The 20,813-nt window shown below is 38.2% G+C and overlaps 1 protein-coding gene across 1 annotated transcript in view; it reads right to left on the bottom strand.

Moving 5' to 3' along the window:
* The window catches only part of BAZ2B (bromodomain adjacent to zinc finger domain 2B), a 381,122-nt gene that overhangs the window by 29,774 nt on the left and 330,535 nt on the right, over nt 1–20,813 (bottom strand). Inside the window, exons 27-29 of the mRNA XM_082658005.1 lie at nt 20,094–20,337; nt 12,873–12,935; nt 11,712–11,856 (exon numbers count right to left, since the gene is read on the bottom strand). Of these exons, the coding sequence (XP_082514131.1) occupies nt 11,712–11,856; nt 12,873–12,935; nt 20,094–20,337 (452 nt within the window). The remainder of the gene's footprint in view (nt 1–11,711; nt 11,857–12,872; nt 12,936–20,093; nt 20,338–20,813) is intronic.

Genomic DNA, 20,813 nt, shown 5'->3' with positions numbered 1-20,813 from the left:
AGATCTGCAGTATTCAGCTGAATAATGAGCAGTGTGTCCATGTGAGGAACTTATCTGAGACCAGGAAAGAACCACCTGAAAGGATTGGAGGTGACAGTGCCAGGTGCTCATACTGGCTGGGCATCTGGTACCTGTTCCTACCAACCGGACTGGGAAACCTCAAGATTCACGGCCATCAGGTGGAGTACTCAGAAGGACCTTGCTTTACTAGTTAGGGGATAAACTAGACTGAGCACTGTTTTAGTCCTGCCTAACAAATTTTTAAAGAAAGATCTGAAAGGATCAAACTTCTCCCAAGTAACTTAACTGTGTTCCAGCTAAACAAATCTCAAAAATATTTATAGAAATTCAAAAATATCCAGCACCAAACAAGGTAAAATTCACAATGTCTCGCATTCAATCAAAATTAAAAGACATACATGAATGATACATAATTAGAGAACTCAATCAATGAAAACTAACCTCAAACTGACAAGACAGTAGCATTAGCAGACAAGGTCATTAAATTTGAAAAATAATGGCCGAAAAATTGCCAAATTTGATGAAAATTATAAACTAAAGATCCAAAAAACTCAACTCCAAGCAAAAGAAACATGAAGATACATAACTACTCCAAGACATACCATGATCTAATTGCTCAAAACCAATAATAGAGAAAATCTTAAAAACAGCCAGAAAAAAATATTGTGCCTCATATGATCTTTATGCACTTCTGCACATTTGCCCTTAGAAGACCACCCTACTTCATCACCTCCAATTAGGCCCACATGAAAAGAGTCACAAATATTCTCTTCAAATACCCATGCTCACAAATTTCCTTAACTTTACACAAATTATTGGCTAGTAAGGAAACATAAATATTTGTGCTTGATTTATTCTGAGAACTAGTATCTCAAAAACCACTGTCATATATCCAAAAACAAACAGACCAACCAACCAACAGACAAGTTTTTTACTGGTTTGAGACTAGCTGATGACTTCCCATTTGCACCTAGGAAAGTGAGCTGATGATACATTTCAATAGCCTATTCGTGGTTGTCTTTAACTTTTATATTCAAATTGCTTAATTATAAACAACTAAACCTCTAACAGAAGTGTAAAATTATTTTTAAAAATTTGAAAAATATACAGGATATTTAGTAAAAAGATTTTTTAAATAGTTGTCTATCTCCTATTTCACACAATCCTCTGTTCTTTCCAGTCCTTACTTCTTTGACATGTATCAATGAGTGTTAAAAAAAGTCTTCAACGCAGACGTAGAGAATGGACTTGAGGACATGGGGAGTGGGAAGGGTAAGCTGGGACGAAGTGAGAGAATGGCATGGACATATATACACTACCAAATGTAAAACAGATAGCTAGTGGGAAGCAGCCACATAGCACAGGGAGATCAGCTCAGTGCTTTGTGACCCCCTAGAGGGATGGGATAGGGAGGGTGGGAGGGAGACGCAAGAGGGAGGAGATACGGGGATATATGTATATGCATAGCTGATTCACTTTGTTATAAAGCAGAAACTAACACACCATTGTAAAGCAATTATACTCCAATAAAGATGTTAAAAAAAGAAGTTTTCAAAACAGACTAAAGAAGAGGAAAATAAGTAAGAGATGAAACAGGGAGTGCCGTTCACTTGATTGATTTCCTTGGTAGTAACTGCAAGTATATAATGACAAAGAAAATACCATTTCCCAATTAAACCAATTGAAACCAATCCTAATAAGAGCAAGTTTGCTATTGGAAAAGAGACTATGTCTTCTTGAGCTTAATCAGAATCACTTTGAAACCCTTTAGTTTACCTAATAGTTGTCACTGGACCCTAGGGGTCCACGATTCTCAGTTCGAATGAAATTTTTTCCTTTGGCTCTCCTTAGTTGGGCTGAAGCAGGCTAAAACTTTCAAATAGATTTTACTAAAATCTAAGTGAAACACAAACAAAGAACACAAGAAATGTAAAAACATTGGCATTTAGAATACAGGTCTCTGTTCAGTGGCTTCCTCCGAGGGTTCAAAGGCTCTCACCCATTCAGTATAGCCTAACCTCAGGAGTACTTTCACAGCTCCTTAAGTGACTTCATGTTGTCAGTACTACCACAACTCAGCTCCTAGGAGACATCTTGCTATTACTGTGGAGAAGACTCAAGGAAGCAGGTTCTTATCGTTGTCTATCTAGGATTGTTCCTTCCCAGTCTGATCCAGGAATTTTTTTAAAAGATGCCTTTTACCATAATACCTTCATCCTCCAGGTAAGATTCCTCCACTCATCCTAACAGGAATTAGTTTCTGTACTTATAGACCTAATGCTGTAAACATATCCTAATACAAAATGGAAGAGTAATATTCACATCACAGTACAAAAAACTTGTTTCATTTTCCTTCCAATATTGAAGGAATTATCCACAATCCAATATACCCCAAACAGAACAGTGAATTGAAGGGCAACAAATCCTTGGTTTTGGCTGCGTGGCCATGGGGCTTTCTTCCTTCCCACTTTCCTGGGGGCCAGCGGAAGGATAGCAGGGCCTTTAGCCAGCTAATGTCAACACTGTTCTCAGGATCCTCGGTGTGTAGATTTTGATTCTTGGTATGCATACCTGTAAGCACTGTTCCTAGACCCAAAGGTCCCTTGACATGTTTACTGTTACTTAGAGAAATTCAGTGCTTCTTACCCCTTCTTACACTAACCCATAAATAGAGAGCAAGGTATGGGGTATAATGTTTTGTCTCTTGGAGTGTTCTTGTCACACATCCAAGTCCTATGGAACCATTATGGGAGCTGGGAGATCCTATGTACTGTAACTTCTCTGCTTATAAGTTGCCTTCAGTAATAAATTATGCTGTTATTAGCACTATGTATGTCATTAGTGATTTTTGTGACCATGCATCTTGTACAATTGGTGACCAACAAAATCCTGATGTCATGGATTTCTGGAAGGGGCACACCCAGGGGTGGAAGAATTCCTTCTTGGGGTCAGTGGTAATTCACTTGGTGGAGTTAGAATGGTCTTAGTAGCAATGCCTGAAGACGGCAGAAGCCATAAAAGTGGTATGCTAAAGAGGATGACTAGTGGTGATAAGCTGACTTGAAATCCAGTTCTGTCTCTCTTCCTTACCAGCTTAGAGATTTTCATGAGCCCTAAGGGGGGGTGGTAAACTAAAAAGGGTGACGGCAGCCCCTTTAGAAGGGAAAGTGGGGCAAACTCCCACGAATACATGAGGCAACTGGCCCCTGTGTATGTGAAAAGCCAGTTATTGTGAGGCATGCTCTAAAGGAATCTGAGTGGACACAACCGCGGGAGGAAATCCAGCAGTGTGCAGAGTAAGAACTAGGTTCTCAACAGGTCTACTACCATACGCACTTGGAAGGATCCTTAGAGGTTTGGCGTGTTTGTTTGCATGATGGAGGGACAGCAGTGATATTAAATGAAGCTGAGAAGGGGGAACACATGCCCCTGTTACAGAATGAGCCGTCTGGGTTGACGAATAATGCTGAGATAGGCGTTGCCACCCTGTTTCCAAACTGAATGCTTGGTAGTGTTGGTAAAATATAGCCCCGTGGTTTTCCTGACCCTTGAATGTGAGTGGAACTAGATCCGCAGAGGATGTAGCTGTTCTGAGACCCTGGCTGTGTTAGCATGATTATAAGAAAACCCAGGGCTTGAGAGGGGAAGGCCTGACAACATGTTCTTGGTGCAAATTATGTTGAACGATCAAATCAGAACAGGTCCACCTGAGTGGACGACTGCTTTGACTTTACTCCATCACGTGTGAAGCACTGATAGAAATGAAATAGTTCTTTTAGGTCACACACGCCCCATCTCAGGGGAGGAAATGGAAAGAGGGAGCTTAGTAAGTGGTACAGGTTTCCATACAAAAGAAAAACAAAAAAGGAACAAAGGAAGGAGAAGATAAAAATAAAAAAGAATCAAAGACAGGCTAGACTTCTGGCAGAGGCTCCCACACACCACTAAGTGTGGTATTGCTCATAAGCAGAAGGATTAATAGGACAGAAGTTGATGGTTGTGTAATCCTGGAGTGCGGGAATGTGGTCCTATTCAGAAACTTGAAAGACCTACTGAGACCGAGAAAAAGATTCCTGTGAGGTAAGACACAATATTGAATGGTTCACATGCCATACTGAAGAGTTGTTAGAAGAGTGGGAGACACCAGAAGATTAGATGGAGAAGGTCCCTGGTAAGGAATCTCCTTCAGGGATTACAGCTATTAAGCCTCACTCCCACAAACCATCTGGTAAGATCTCATGGCCTCTACACTCCTCAGAAAAGAACTCAGAGAACAGAGTTGAGGGAAATACCCTACATTAACTTGACTCTCTTGAAATGGGATTACATCAGCTCCACCTTATGAGTTTGACTCAACTCCTGAAGCCAGGTTTCTTTGTTCCCTGACCTAAGCTCTTTCAAACTTAAGGAGGACCAGGGCTGGGCTCAGTCCCCAGGGTCTCCTCCAAGGGATCACTAACCATACTCCTCAGTTCATTATGCTGGAAAGGAGAACAGCCTCAAACGTTTATGGGCTTGCTAGACATGAGGAACCAAGTATCTACTGTTCCAGAATGCAACAGAGCCGTGGCAAACACATTTCCCTACTGGGGTTGGGATTCTGGGTTCACTATGGCTGGAAGACCAGAATCACAACCACTGTAAAAGCTTTTGCATGAACTCATTCCTTCCTCAGGTTGCATACCTGGCATGGACAGACTGGGGTATTTAAGTCCTGCACAAGGATGCCCACATATCAGTTGGACTTATTTTTTGTGACCTCTACTGGTAGCTTCTATACCTGTTGGTCAGGTATGTTGCCAAAACCCAGCTATACTTACAGGACCAGATTGTACAACAGTGTTGCATACCTGGAGGAGAAAGGTTGCATTTCTTCTTCTTTTTTAAAAAATAAATTTATTTATTTATCTTTGGCTGTGTTGGGTCTTCGTTGCTGTGCATGGGCTTTGTCTAGTTGCAGTGAGCGGGGGCTACTCTTCGCTGTGGTAAGCGGGCTTCTCATTGCAGTGGCTTCCCTTGTTGCGGAGCATGGGCTCTAGGCACGTGGGCTTCAGTACTTGTGGCACGTGGGCTCTAGAGCGCAGGCTCAGTAGCTGTGGCACACGGGCTTAGTTGCTCCACGGCACGTGGGAATCTTCCCAGACCAGGGCTCGAACCCGTGTCCCCTGCATTGGCAGGTGGATTCTTAACCACTGTGCCACCAGGGAAGCCTCAGATTGCATTTCTTAAACAAGCAGAGATTCAGGTAGGGGTACTGAGCAACCTCATTTCACAATTTAACAACCCTGTTTAGTCAACTTTATTTGATAGTAGCACTACAAGTATCTGTGACTAAAGTCTCTGACAAAGAGACTCTGATGACATTTGCTAGCTTTTGGATATCTGATTTCCTCTAGCCACTGAATAATATACACCTTTTCTGGATATGGAGTTACTGTGTCCCTTGTGTGTGCACACAATACACATACTATAAAGACTGAAACGTATTTGTTATATATTGGAGTTTCCAAAAATTATACAAACAATTGGGATTTTTTTCACAGCTTCTGCCATTTAACAATGGGCTTACTAATATGGTATTGGGTGGCTGATTCATGCTCCCCCTTACCCACAGGCAGTAGAGAATGCAGAAATAGCATTCTAAAAGATAGCTCCAATTGTAACCAGGCATGTTGACTGTTCTCATTGTTGCCATTGGACTAAATCTCAGAAGCCTGAATGATGGTGGCATGATTACATGGAGAAGCTCAGAATGGTGTGATTCTGAGGCTTCATTTCAATGCTCCCGTAAGTATTAAGTGCATATATTTAAAATTTTCACTTATCACAGGGAAATTTAAAATTGATTAACAAAAAATCATCTTTTTCAAAATTTCAAAGGATGTGGAAATTTGTGAAGTATAATATTTTACTTCTTTTTCTTTTTTAATTAATTAATTTATTTTTGGCCGCATTGGGTCTTTGTTGCTGTGCGCGGGCTTTCTCTAGCTGTGGCGAGTGGGGCCTACTCTTCGTTTTGGTGCGCAGGCTTCTCACTGTGGCAGCTTCCCTTGTTGCAGAGCACAGGCTCTAAGAGCGCGGGCGTCAGTAGTTGCGGTATGTGGGCTCAGTAGTTGTGGCTCGCGGGCTCTAGAGCACAGGCTCAGTAGTTGTGGCACACAGGCTTAGTTGCTCCGCGGCATGTGGGATCTTCCTGGACCAGGGCTGGAACCCGTGTCCCCTGCATTGGCAGGTGGATTCTCAACCACAGCACCACCAGTGAAGCCCAATATTTTACTTCTTAAATGCCTTTTTTCCTCCTCTAATTCTGCCACCTCCGACTATGTTATCTACTATTAATGAAATTTTGTACACATACTTTTGGGTGTACTGATAAATTAATATGCAAGTCATTTTTGGGGGGTCTATATACTAGCTACACATTTTCCATGCAGTAAACATGATTTATATATAAATTGTAAATTTATCCAACTAATTTGTTGAAATAATTCCAATGAATTGGAACTGCTAGAACTAAGGATATCCAAAATTTTATAGTTTTGAGTCCAAACTAGAGTTTCCCCTACTATATAGATGGGACCTCATCTTGTCCCCCAGTGTTTATGCGGGTATGTTTCCTAAAACTGTACAAATGTTAAATTTTTAATCTTTAGTAATATGATATTTCAAAGAACTTGCTTTTCTTCTGTTATTGTTCAGCTCAGTCATCTTCATATATGCTTAATCCTTACTAGTTACTTGTGTTATTTCGTTTTCTTCTGGTTTGTTTTTGTTTTAATTTCCCTTGGTTTATTAATGTCTTTGTTACTGGTTTCTAAGAACTCATTTAGGACTAAGGATGTTAACCATCTGTCATGCAATGCAAATGAAATATCAATATTATATTTTATTGCCATCAATTTACTATAGTGTTTTACATTTTGGTTGTGTATTAAAATATAATCATGTTGTGTTTTAAAAAAATAAAAAAATAAAAGATAGCTGCACCAACCCCTTCAACAATGACCTCTGTAAGACTTGTCTGGTCTGGCTACCTTGGACTGTTTTTACTTTGAATACTGCTTATACCTCATAAAGGTCCTCCTACTTTTGTGAAGTTCCTGGAGTTGAAGAGCAGAAATGAGGACTCTATTTGGTATGCCAGGATCCTGAGTTTTTTTAAATTTATTTATTTAAAAAAAATTTTTTTTTAAGACTTTAATTTATTTATTTATTTTTGCTGTGTTGCGTCTTCATTTCTGTGAGAGGGCTTTCTCTAGTTGTGGCAAGTGGGGGCCACTCTTCATCGCGGTGCGCGGGCCTCTCACAATCGCGTCCTCTCTTGTTGCAGAGCACAGGCTCCAGACGCGCAGGCTCAGTAGTTGTGGCTCACGGGCCTAGTTGCTCCGCGGCATGTGGGATCCTCCCAGACCAGGGCTTGAACCCGTGTCCCCTGCATTAGCAGGCAGATTCTCAACCACTGCGCCACCAGGGAAGCCCGGGATCCTGAGTTTTTAATACCTCAATATTCCTCTCTTTTTTTGGTACCTTTCATGATTGCAGTAGGTGGTTGGGCGGTTCCTGTTGTTCATATTACGGATGAATGGATGGATACAAATGTAGATACTCTCCTGCTTTCCAGATGAAACTCACTAGCTATACCCACAGGAGGGTAAATTTTGATTCTCTCTTCACTCCAAACAGTTCTAAAATTTGTTATACACTCACTCTAGAAGTGGGAGATTTTTCCACAGGCCTTATACTCATATAGGTAATCCAAGATCTGATTATCATCTCTGTGTAATATTATTGATCATAATGATATTATAGGGATTTTTTAAAAAACTTGTGTATTTAAACTTTTAAATAGATGAGTATTAAATCTAACTTTATTAAGTAAAGACTGTGCTTTTATAGAACTTTTAAAAAGTGATAAATGAGCAGAATATAAAAATACATATTGTTGGGTTCCCTGGTGGAGCAGTGGTTAAGAATCTGCCTGCCAATGCAGGGGACATGGGTTCGAGTCCGGGTCTGGGAAGATCCCACATGCTGCGGAGCAACTAAGCCCACGCGCCACAACTACTGAGCTTGCGCTCTAGAGCCCGTGTGCCACAACTACTAAGCCAGCATGCTGCAACTATTGAAACCCATGCGCCTAGAGCCCGTGTTCCACAACAAGAGAAGCCACCCAATGAGAAGCCTGCACACCACAACGAAGACTAGCCCTCTGCTCGCCGCAACTAGAGAAAGCCCATGCGCAGCAACGAGGACCCAACACAGACAAAAAAAAAAAAAAAAAAAAGAAGCATATTGGTAACACTCTATTAACTTTCATTACCCACTTATTTCATGGTAGTTTCTAACAGCTGGTACTTATTCATCCTTATCAGCCTTGCCTCTCAGATATAGTACTTGCCTATAATATTACATATTTACATGCTTTTGTTCTTTATCTTCATATATGCTATATCTTTCCAATTAGACTGTGATCTTTTTGTGGATAGAGATAGGTTAATTGATTCTTTTTTATTTCCACAGTACTCAGTACAAGGCACAGTAAACACGATTAAAGAAAAGGAATCTACATCTGTTATTTATTTTATGACTTCCATAGCACTTAGAATAATACAGCAGATGCAAATTACCGAATTAATAAAAATTTTATGAGAAAATAATCTTTAAATAAAAAGTTATTCCTACCTTTCCCGTGTACTGTGCAATGAACCCAAATAATAGTATAAGGTACAATTAATAGTTAAATATCTTGTAGCTCTTTTAGATTCATTATGTGACATGATCCTTATAACAACCAAAGAATTTATACAGAGCCTATTAAAATTCTATTGTAGAGAGGAAAATCAGAGTCTAGAGAGGTTAAGTGGTGGGGCCTGAATGGAAACTGAGTTCTAACAACTACAAATTCAATTAATGCTATCTAACTGGAGAGGCCTAACATTTAAAAAAAAGAAAGTCTCCTATAAGCTATTCTTATAAACCTTATAGACATTTAATTAATTATTTACTTACTTTCTTAATTAAAGCATTTTTAGTGTGCCTAGGTATATAAGGTACTATGCTTAACACTATGGAAAATAAAAAGTTGTACATACAAGGATTATCAAATTTAAGTAAAATAAATAAATAGTATGTGGATCAATGTGCCAAGATAATGGTATAATTATTTGGTTTTCTAGGAACTCACAGATAGTAAAAATTGGTTCCACTTAAATAAGCTAGAGAGGAGTTTCAAAAGGGCTACGATTTGAGCTGGATCAAGAAAGACGGGCAAAATTTAGATGTCTGAAGAAAAGGCAAATTAGCATTACATTGAACAGAATTTGGCAAAGCACAGTGAAGTTACAGGGGGAGGAATACACATGTATTGAGCAACAGTAAATAGACTGGTTCATGTACATTCATACTGGAGAACCATGTAAAGATCTTTTGAGGTCAGATTTATAGAGGGCCTTGAATGCCAGGTTACATACAGATTTATTTCAACATCTTATAGGCAATAGGGAGTCATTTGAGGTTTTGGAGTACAGACATGATACAATGCCAGAATGCAATGGAAGAAGGGGATTGCACAGAGAGAAGCTGAGGACAGCGGTAATAATTCACATATATATTGAAAAAGACCTGATTTCACTAGTGTTGCAAAGAGACTGACTTCAGATATTTTGAAGGAAAAGTTTATGTCCTAGATAACTTCAAGTTTACATGCCCAAGTGACTACAAATGACGTGACCCTTAATCAAATTGAGGGATATTTAATTGTTCTGGGGTAGGGCTCACTTTTTTTTTTTTTTAAGCTTCTCAGGTGATTCTTAATACAGCTAAGGCAAAGCCACTCACCGGGACATTTCTTTATTTTGCTTTTTAGCTTTACCAAGGCTCTGCACTCTCAAGTGACTCACAGCTTTGTCATTTTAAATTAGATTTCTAGGGATCATATGGTAGTTCTAGTTTTAATTTTTGAGGAACATCCATATTATTTTCCATTGTGGCTGCACCAATTTATATTCCCACCAACAGTGCACAGGGGTTCCCTTTTCTCTACATCCTCCCTCACCAGCACTTGTTATTTCTTGTCTTTTTTTTTTGTGGTACGCGGGCCTCTCACTGTTCTGGCCTCTCCTGTCGTGGAGCACAGGCTCCAGACGCGCAGGCTCAGCGGCCATGGCTCACAGGCCCAGCTGCTCCGTGGCACGTGGGATCTTCCCGGACCGGGGCACGAACCCGTGTCCCCTGCATCGGCAGGCGGACTCTCAACCACTGTGCCACCAGGGAAGCCCTTCTTGTCTTTTTGATAACAGCCATTCTGACATGTGAGAGGTGATATCTCACTGTGATTTTGATTTGCATTTCCCTAATGATTAATGATGTTGAGTATCTTTTCATGTACCATCTGTGTATCTTCTTTGGGAGAATGTCTTTTCAGATCTTTTGTCCATTTTTAAACCAGATTTTTTTTTTTTTGGCTATTGAGTTGTATAAGTTCTTTATATATTTTGGATATTAGTCCCTTATCAGATATATAATTTGTAAATATTTGTCCCCATTCAATAGGTTACCTTTTCATTTTGTTGAAGGTTTCCTTTGCTGTATAGAAGCTTTTTAATATGATTAGTCCCACTTATTTATTTTTAATTTATTATTTTAATTAATTAATATATTTTCCATGGTTAAAAATACTTTTATTTTTAAATATTTTAAGCAAACAGTTAAAAAAAGAACCCACCACACTATCCTATTAAATCAACATCTACATCAATTTAAAAACAACTACTTTATATGATTTCTGTTCTAGATGTCTATGTGATTAATCAATCCCCTCTCTCCAATGGACTGTTAAATTTCTACATGGCATGGACTATGTTTTTCATATCTTTCAACTTCCTGTAGTACCTAGAAATGCCTGGCATATAGTGGGTATTCCAAAAAAAAAATCTTTTGCAAGAAGTTTTTCCTCCATGTACCACCATGGGGAAATAGCTATACCCTGAAACCTGTAAGCACTGACATAACGCTTTTGGCCCCATCAGAATTTAAGCATTTGTAAATGTCCAGGTACAGAGTTCTAAAAAGTTCAATTCAGATGGTTTATTGAGCACGTATATGCATTATGTTACATGCTAGTTAATGTAACAGGAATGGAGCCAGCGAAAAAATAGTCCAAAGGTAGACTGTAGAATTGTGTGGTAATTCAGAACTGAAGGAAGGAAGAAGTTTAATGGAGGAGGAGGTGATCACAAATTTCAAACATGAACAAGATTTCAAGATGAATGAGGATTATAATAAGGGTCTTAGATTGAAGCAAGTTACCTCCAGGGATACTGTTGGGATGTACGCTTGTTGGGAAGGTTAAAGAATAAAACCACATGTTGGAAAACTTGAAAATGGGAAGGAAGAGAAATGGAGCAGTAGTTATAAAGAATAATACAGGTGAAGACCTTTGTCTGCTAAAGAAAAAGAATAGTTCATGTTTGATGTCAGAAAGAGTGGCAGAAGAAAAATCATGGAGAGAGAAGGAATATTTATCAGCGCAAGGGGCATTATGAGTTCAAAAGGAATGGGAATCAAGGTTTTACAATGTTTATCCATAAAGCAGATTTGATTCTGGAAGCACAAAATATATTGAAGGAGTAACAGGGTTTTTAAAAAATATGGTTCCTTATATTACTTTGTAACAGATTAATAGTTCCTACCTTCACCACTCTCCATGCCTTCTACAAAAATCCCCCCACATTGGGGAAGAATCCAGTACCGGCGTCTGTAACGATCCTGGCCAAACATCATCGAACGTAAAGAGTGAGAAGCGTCAAAGAGCTTCCTTCTGTACTGACTCTGTTGCTGTTAAAAAATGATGCATATAATTAAGCTATGGATGTTAAGTGCTTTAAAAATTAATACATAAGCGACTTTACACTTATTATGCCTTTAGAGCAGATAAATTTCACTACTGGGAAAAGACAGCAAAAGAGTTAAATATTACAAGCCTGACTTCAATTTTAGTTACACTTATAAATATAGAAATTACTTTGAGGGTAGATGGAATATTTTTGTTGCCGTGGATTAAAGAGTTAAGTTTATTGTATCAAGTATAGTATAGTAAAGCATGTCTTATACTTAATAATAAACAGTGTGACCAGGTATTTCATTAAGCCAAAGCAAATTGGCTTAATTCTATTGATTACAATATGTAACAAGTAACACTCATATATGTAATTGACCAGACCTCTATTTGCCTATTTTTATACTCATGTTGTAAACCTAGGTAACATATGACTAAATTTTGGGATAAATTTGTGATGAATCTAACATGGCTATAGTATACAGGTATCTCATAATATCAATTTCATAATACTTTTAAAAACTCATTTTTTTAAAACAAAAAATTCATCTAAAACTTCACTAATACTACTGAAATTCAATTTTTAATGAGAAGTTCATAAACATTTATAGTTTACAAATCCATTGAAAATAAAACCCACAAATGTACTAATATAAAATAAAACATGAGCTGCCAAAACTATTATCATAAAATTCGACTGAATTTTTAAAGTAATTAATTCCAAGAAATAAAACCATGCATTTATTGGTATTTTATACTTAAAAGAAGACCTGAAGAATAGAAGCCCTGGTGAAATTTAGTACCATGTCTTAAGAGGCAAGTTTTTAACCTTGGCATTAAACTTTTAAGGTTTAATTGTGAGAATGTTTCTAAAGCTCCTCATTTTAGCTAGTTACAAAAAAGCTTGTTTTTATTTAGCAACCAGAAAAACTAATCCCATACAAGGTGGATTTTTGAAATGCTGCAAAATAAATAAATAAATAAATAAATAAACTGTAATCTGAAAAGTGCTTACTTTACTCAGTTTTTCAATCTGTTTTTCTAGCTCTTCAACACTTGCTGCTTGGTCACCTTCATCCTATACATAACAAAATACAGTATCATTTACCTGTTTTTAAGATTTATTTATTCAGTCAATCAGCAAATATTTAATGAAAGCCTCCTTCCTATATACAAAGTACTAGGATAGGCACCATGGAAATGAGAATATCAATATCAGTTCTTGCTCCCGATAAAGCGTTAATCTGGTAGGGAGACACATAAAACATTACACTAATAAATAAAAACTGCCAAACAGCAGAAAGCTATAAGGACCTCAAGAGAGGTGGAGATTAAGAGTCATGGAGCTCAGGGAAGGGTGAGGTTACTTCTAGTGGGAATCTATACCAAGAGAGGCTATATGGAAGAAGTTATGTTTTAATTAGCTACTGAAGAATTGTTAGGATTTGATTGATCAGAGAAAAGAGGACAGGGCATTTCAGAAAGAGTTTGACCTGAAGAGGTAAGGTGGGGAGATGAGGCACAGATGAGTTTAGGGCTAAATTATCTAGAGCTATAAGTGCTTGGCAATGGACAATAATACGATCCTTTGAGGGAGATTAAATACCAGAACTATGCTTTACAAAGATTAGTATGGTAATAGTTGTAAGATGGCCTGGAGCAGGGAAAGGACTACACTTGGCAAATCTAGTTAGCGAATTGTTGCAATGATTCAAGAGGAAAAGAGGATGTGGGTCGTACTAGGATAAAAGAAATAGAAAAGGAGAAAAGGAAATGGATATAAGAGATAGTACATAGTCAGAACTGTTAAGTCCTGGCAGCTCACGGATACAAGGCAGAAATGGGTGAGGGAGATGAAGGAAGGAGTAAATTATGATATTAAGGGTTTAAATCTGGGAGACTGCAAAAATATTGGTATCATTAACTGAAAGAGTCATTTTAGAGCAAAAAAGGGTAAGTTATATTTTGAACACATTGAGCTTTTAGAAGAAAAATAATCCCTACTATATAGAGTACTGATTTCATAAATAGAAATTTTGTGATTATATAAAATTTTTCATTCTACAAAATGAATATAGGAAAGCTACACCCAAAGTATATGTTTTAGAGGGAAAGCATGACATAATATAAAGTATATGTGCTTCCTTGGACTTCAGCTGCACGATTTCATATAGGCAAATTATTTAACTCCTCTAAAACTGTTTCCTAATCTGTAAATTGGTGATAACATTATCTTGTGATAACATTATCTGTAACATGGGATTTTTGTGAGGACTAAATAAGAACACATCTGAAAGCAACTAGCAGAGTTCCTGGTACATAATATATAAATAAGGTTACTTTCCTTCTTTCTGGAAGTTGTCCTTTAATTAGAAAATGTAGGTACATCTCAGGTTTAAAAAACATAAGCAATTGTTTTTGATGTTCACTTTCTATATGCTTTTTAAAAAAGCCACACTGCCACCAACCACTCTCACGAACAGATATTTCTAAACCAGTATAGTTATCTCGCCAACAGAAAGAAGTGAAAGGAAAACTTCAATAGTTTTACTATTCTCTGTCTACTCTTCACCCAAATTTAGGGGACCAATTTACAAAGGCATTTAGGCATATTATTTGTGGTAATAATAACATCATTTCTATTTATTTATTTATTTAAACATCTTTATTGGAGTATAATTGCTTTACAATGGTGTGTTAGTTTCTGCTGTATAACAAAGTGAATCAGCTATACATATACATATATCCCCATATCTCCTGCCTCTTACGTCTCCCTCCCTCCCACCCTCCGTATCCCACTCCTCTAGGTGGTCACAAAGCACCGAGCTGATCTCCCTGTGCTATGAGCTGCTTCCCACTAGCTATCTATTTTACATTTGGTAGTGTATATATGTCAATGCTACTCTTTCACTTCGTCCCAGCTTACCCTTCCCCCTCCCCGTGTCCTCAAGTCCATTCTCTATGTCTGCGTCTTTTTTCCTGTCCTGCCCCTAGGTTCTTCAGAACCATTTTTTTTTAAGATTCCATATATACATCATTTCTATTTAAAAGAGAACAGGCTCAATGACCCTTAAACCTTGACTCTTCAATTAAATAGATATTTAATAGCTATATGATTGTATAGTGACCGTTTGACCAGCAGGATGTTTGAAAATTTGCTTACATAAAAATCAACTCTATCAACAAATATTTGAAATAAGACATCAAAGTAGCTATGTATCAGCCAAATTAGCTAACTACCAGTTCTAAGACTTTTCTTATGATGAAAAAGAAGTAAAATATCTACTAAAGTTTTATTTAAAGGAGCTTTGGCTAATAGTCCTTATAATTTAAGAGATATGAAGGAATTTGAAAGGCCAGAGAGAAAGGCAATAACTACAAAGCTAAGAACGCAGAATCTATCCCTGCCATGGTTCCCCATGGTTTCCCAATCAGAAGAGAAGGCTGTTGTATGTGTCACTACATATCAAAGTTTAATTGTCCACATAACCTCCTCCACAGCAACTTGTGAGGTTAAAGCTCACATAGATTTCAACACAAACCTAAGTATTAGGGAAAGAGTCCATGTGTTGAAGGAATGAAGAGTGAAGAAAAGTGGGAATCACCCTTGAGACAGGGCTGTGACTGTGTCTCAGGGCAGTATCTTAGTCTCAGGGCAGTATCTTCTAATTGAAAGGGATCACACGGGTCTCAATGGAAAGGCTCCTGCAATTAGTCCTTTAAGGAGCATAACTACTGACACTCTACCTATACTTTAATCAAGAGGCCAGACCTATTTTCAGAGGATAATCTTATCAATAAGGTTCATTAACTAGTTAACCTTTAATTTTATTAGGAAATTGATAAATGGTTACCACTTCTTCATGATAAAGAAAAACTCTCAAATAATTGAAAGGAAATGCTAATTTGGTTTCTTAGGTCCTAAAATATTCATTATTTTCAAATGTTTTTAAACTGTTTTCTCACATTAATAACAAATACACATTTGCCAGGATTTTGATCACTCTAATTAATTCTATAATTCAACATTCATAAAAATAAAAATGACTACTTTAAATGACACATCTGGTCTTAAAATATTAAAAATGATGTTTAAATCATTAGTACTGATTTTTAATAGTCTTCATCTCCCTTAAAGAAAAACAAATGCATAGTTTGTTAATTCTCCATGTGAAAAAGGCCAGGTGAAACACATAATTTCTGTAAATAAATTCCAATTTAGTGGGATGACCACCCAGTAGAAGATACTGAAGTCCCAACACAAGGCTGTCAAATTTATGAGAGTTAACACCTTAAAACAATTTATAATATTAAGTGCTGAAAAGGGATGCTAATTCTATAAAAAGGTGATTAGTATTGGTCAGAAAAGTTTAATTCCCGCTGTGGAAACAGCTCTACTTGCCAAATGAAGCAGATTGGTTATAAATAGTATCTTTGGGTAATTACAATACTGATACCCAAATTATATACCCTTCACATTATTTGTCACAGCATGAAAGTATTTGATCAAGTGGTTTCAGAAATACAACATTATGAAGTAATTTCTGCAAGGAATCTCAGTGTAGTCTCCTTTTCAGCCTGGTACTCTTAAGAGAAGTAAAGGTCACTCTAACGATTTTTATCATTCTGGTTTAAAATATAACATGAGGGGTGGAATTTATGAAAACATTTTGTATTTATGCTATTTTTACTTATGAGAAATTGTATAGCACATGATCTTATAAATTATATTATTATCCAGATTTAGTAAAAAATTTGATTCAGTAATTTGTCATTGGTCTTGATTAGATATTATTTTCACACATTCCATCAATAATTCATCTCTCTAAGTCTTCTTTCTTTATTTCTCCAGCAGTACTGAGTTGATACAAGAAAGGAGAAGAGTTCTTTCTAGACTTCCTTGGCTAAATAGTCCTGGCATCAAGGGCAGAAGGAATAGTTGGCTGTATATTGTTTTCTGAATGCCATTCTGCAACCTATCAATATTTCTAGCATTCTTTTCTGGTAAAAGGTAAACATCAACCTTTATCTCCCTTTTATATATGTCCATTTCTATGGCTTATGGTAGCTTCACACACACACACACACACACACACACACACACACACACACACACACACACACACACACACACACACACACACACACACACACACACACACACACACACACACACACACCTCTGTGACCTTGCCTTCTTCCCTTTAGCCTGCTCTTCAAAGCTAGCCCCGGGCTTCCCTGGTGGCGCAGTCATTGACAGTCCGTCTGCCGATGCAGGGAACGCGGGTTCGTGCCCTGGTTCAGGAAGATCCCACATGCCGCGGAGCGGCTGGGCCCGTGAGCCATGGCCGCTGAGCCTGCGCGTCCGGAGCCTGTGCTCCGCAACGGGAGAGGCCACAGCAGTAAGAGGCCCGCGTACCGAAAAACAAAAAAACGCTAGCCCCTCTCTTTACCTTAATTGAATCCCCTCCAATATTTTTAGGGACCTTATACCATTAATTATTCTCTTCCTCTCTTTAATCTTCAGTGCCCCTCTCTTATTTAATTGGCTCTTTCCCTTCAACCAAAAATCATCTCAAACCTTCTGCATCTGAAAAATGCTTGGTCTTTGTCTGCCTCTAGGAACTACCCTTTCTTTTGAGGCATAATGCTTGAAATAGATAAGTTTACTTTCTCACTTTCTATTGTTTTCAATCAATCATAGCCTGGCTTGTGCTCTCACCCTTCCAACGAAACGGTGCTGGCACTGGTTACCAATGACCTCTGGGTTGCCAAATACAACGAACACTTTCAGTCCTCGTCACACTAGGCCCCTGCTCCCTTAACATTGTTTATCATTCCCTCCTTTTTAAAATGTTCAAGTTTCTTGATTTTTATTATTATGACATGTGTAGAAGAGAGTTAACACTGTAGGCCCTTGAAAGGTCGGCTTACAAAGTTTGCCCTTGGCTAGTGTCTGGAAACTTGAATTTTGGGGGGTTCCCCCACCCTAACTGATAAGAATAGCTCACTGGACCTAAACTGTGCTAACAATGTGGGTTATACTGCACATCTACTTTTCTTTTGGGAATCTGGAATTTGGCACATGTTATGCAGAGGGTGCCTATGTGGCCAGCCCTGAATAAACAACTCTGGGCACAGCGTTTCTAATGAGCTTCCTTAGAACACAGCATTTCACAGATTGTCGCAATTCACTGCTGGGAGAATTAGGCCCATCCTGTGTGACTCCACTGGGAAAAGACTCTTGAAAGCTGGGCCTGGTTTCCTCTGGACTTTGGCCCATATGCCTTTCTCTTTGCTGGTTTTGCTTTGTTTCCTTTTGCTGTAATAACTCGTAGCCATGGCATGACTAGATGCTGATTTCTGTGAGTCATCCTAGTGAATCGCTCTGACTCTGGAGGTGGTCTTGGTATTGGAAATCCCTGACCCACTACAGAAATTTTCTACACCTTTGTTCCTTCTTCAACAAGAAGCCTTGTGGGCTCTTCTTAAATATTGACATTCCCCGGGGATCCAACCCCAGTACACTACTCTAATTAATAAACCAATCCTGCTGTGCAAACTTATCCAACTCATTATTTTAAACTATTGTCTATGTGCTAATAATAACTTCCAGATCTACACTTTCAAGACTAAACTCTTCTCCAGACTTTAGATTCTTTTTTTTTTTTGCGATACGCGGGCCTCTCACTCTTGTGGCCTCTCCTGTTGTGGAGCACAGGCTCCGGATGCGCAGGCTCAGCAGCCGTGGCTCACGGGCCCAGCCGCTCCGCAGCATGTGGGATCTTCCCAGACCGGGGCACGAACCCGTGTCCCCTGCATCGGCAGGCATACTCTCAATCACTGCACCACCAGGGAAGCCCCCAGACTTTAGATTCTTAAATCCAACTGACTGCTGAGCTTCTGAACAGGCACCTCAAACTCAACATGTCCAAAATAAACCTACCATCATTTCCTGTCTTCAGTTATCTGTTCCATATTCCCCTCCTCCCTTGTCATCTATTTCCTCTGCTCCTTCTGATTTCTCTGTCTCAGTTAATGGCAACAATAGCAGAGCAAGCAGTCCCCAAGCCAGATAGCTGGTATCAACCCTACCTCTCCCTCCATCAACCTACACAGTCCATCTTCAGATACTACTCATTTTTCCTCCTAAATATTTATTGAATCCTTTCCTTCCTTTAGTCCAGTTTCAGACCCCTCGTAATTCACCTAAACTACTGCAATATCTCCTGATTGATCTTCCTACCTCTGATCTTGCTCTGTTCAAATCTATTTCTATCTTCCACAGAGCTGCCATAGTGAGCCAATGAAAAAAATCAAGTCTGACCATGTCATTCCCTCACTTGTAAACCTTCAGTGGCTTCCTATTACCACAAAACTATAAAATCCGAGTTCACAGTTGTGGCATGTGAAGCTGTCTCGTAACACTAGAGCACTTGTAAGTCGCTTAAAGCACGTTGTGATTTCAAGGCTCTGCGCCCTTGCTCATGCTGTTCTCTCTGCTTGAAGATTTTTCCATGGATTCCTGGATTCTTCTCTAGGTTAACATTTAGTCCAACTTGTAGCCTCAGCTAATGAGTCCAGAAAGCCTTTGTGAAAATTTATTCCTCAGAAAGGTTCAATGTCCTTCCTTCGTACCTGCCTAGTACATTGTAAATACCGCTATCAAAGCAGTTAACACTTAACACATTACATTTTCTTACTGTAAATCTTCCTCAGTGAGACTGTAAATTGAGAGGGGACTTTGATCAAAAATGCCTAGAGCTAAAAAAAAAAAAAGGAAAAGAAAAAAAGCCTAGAGCTAGGCACTTAATAAATTGGGCTTTGAGAAATACATCAGTTTCATTAAACCTGACAACACTTTTAAGGCATGAAGTATTGTACAAAATAAATGTAAGATAGCATGTTAAATAGATAGAATGAAAAAGGATACCTAAAATTAAGAATCTGAATAGTTCTCTGGAGAACTCTCATTATATAAACAGAAAAATTTAACTTCTTTTATTCAATGTAAATACCCTCTCTGTATAGAAGGCATTGTATTCTACTCAATATTTACCTAACCATCACAAAAAACTTTGAGGTGAATATTATAATATTCAGTTTCAGATGAAGAAACTGAGTCAAGTGTGACAACGAAATTCAAACCCAAATCTATTTGACTTCAAATTCTGTGTTATTTTCAATATGTTATGTAATATTAGTTAAGTATTGAAATCGACCTAAATTTGATTACCTCATCTTCACAGATCTCAGTCTTCTTTCCTTTTTTGTCTTCTTTATCTTCTTCATCCTCATCATCTTCATCAGCTTGGTCATCACTATCATCATCATCATCATCATCATAATCACTATCTCCTCCCTTCCTTCTTCGTTTGCGTCCTGGAGTGGGTGTGCCCAGTGGATGCTGTTCTTCTCCAAGATCAATGCCACCTGAAGTGTCTCTTTTGCCTGTTTTCTTAGCATGAATGATTCTGAGCCTTTAAGTATGAAAAAATGATGACATGGAAGAAAAGCCTTCTTCTTATACTTTTTGAAGAGCATACTATGAGTTGTAAGCAAAAATACCTTATGGTATTTCTCTCACACTGATCAATAAATGAATGACAATAAAAATTAGCATGAAAGAAACTTAAGAAGTATGTTCCCAGAAACTACAAAATATATTAACATTCAAGAATTATTCTGGCTATCTCTTTAGAATTAGAATACATTTTTTAAAAAACCAGAAAACTGAGAAGATTAACTCAGGAATGGCCAAGTGGTAAGACCTGATCCTATACTATCTGACTGAATAAGTTTCAATTCAAGTTACTGCAAAGAAACTATCCTCTTAACACAGAAGCTGAATAATTTCAGCATTATATTTCCTAGCAGGAAGCTAATTAAGTTTTAATGCTGAATACATTTGGATATGTTAGGCCCTCTATAAAAGCAAACTTTAATTAGAAAGCAA

Source organism: Grampus griseus (assembly GCF_964374135.1).
Source record: "Grampus griseus genome assembly, chromosome: 7".
NCBI lineage: Eukaryota > Metazoa > Chordata > Mammalia > Artiodactyla > Delphinidae > Grampus > Grampus griseus.
This window is presented reverse-complemented; position numbering and strand designations above follow the sequence as displayed.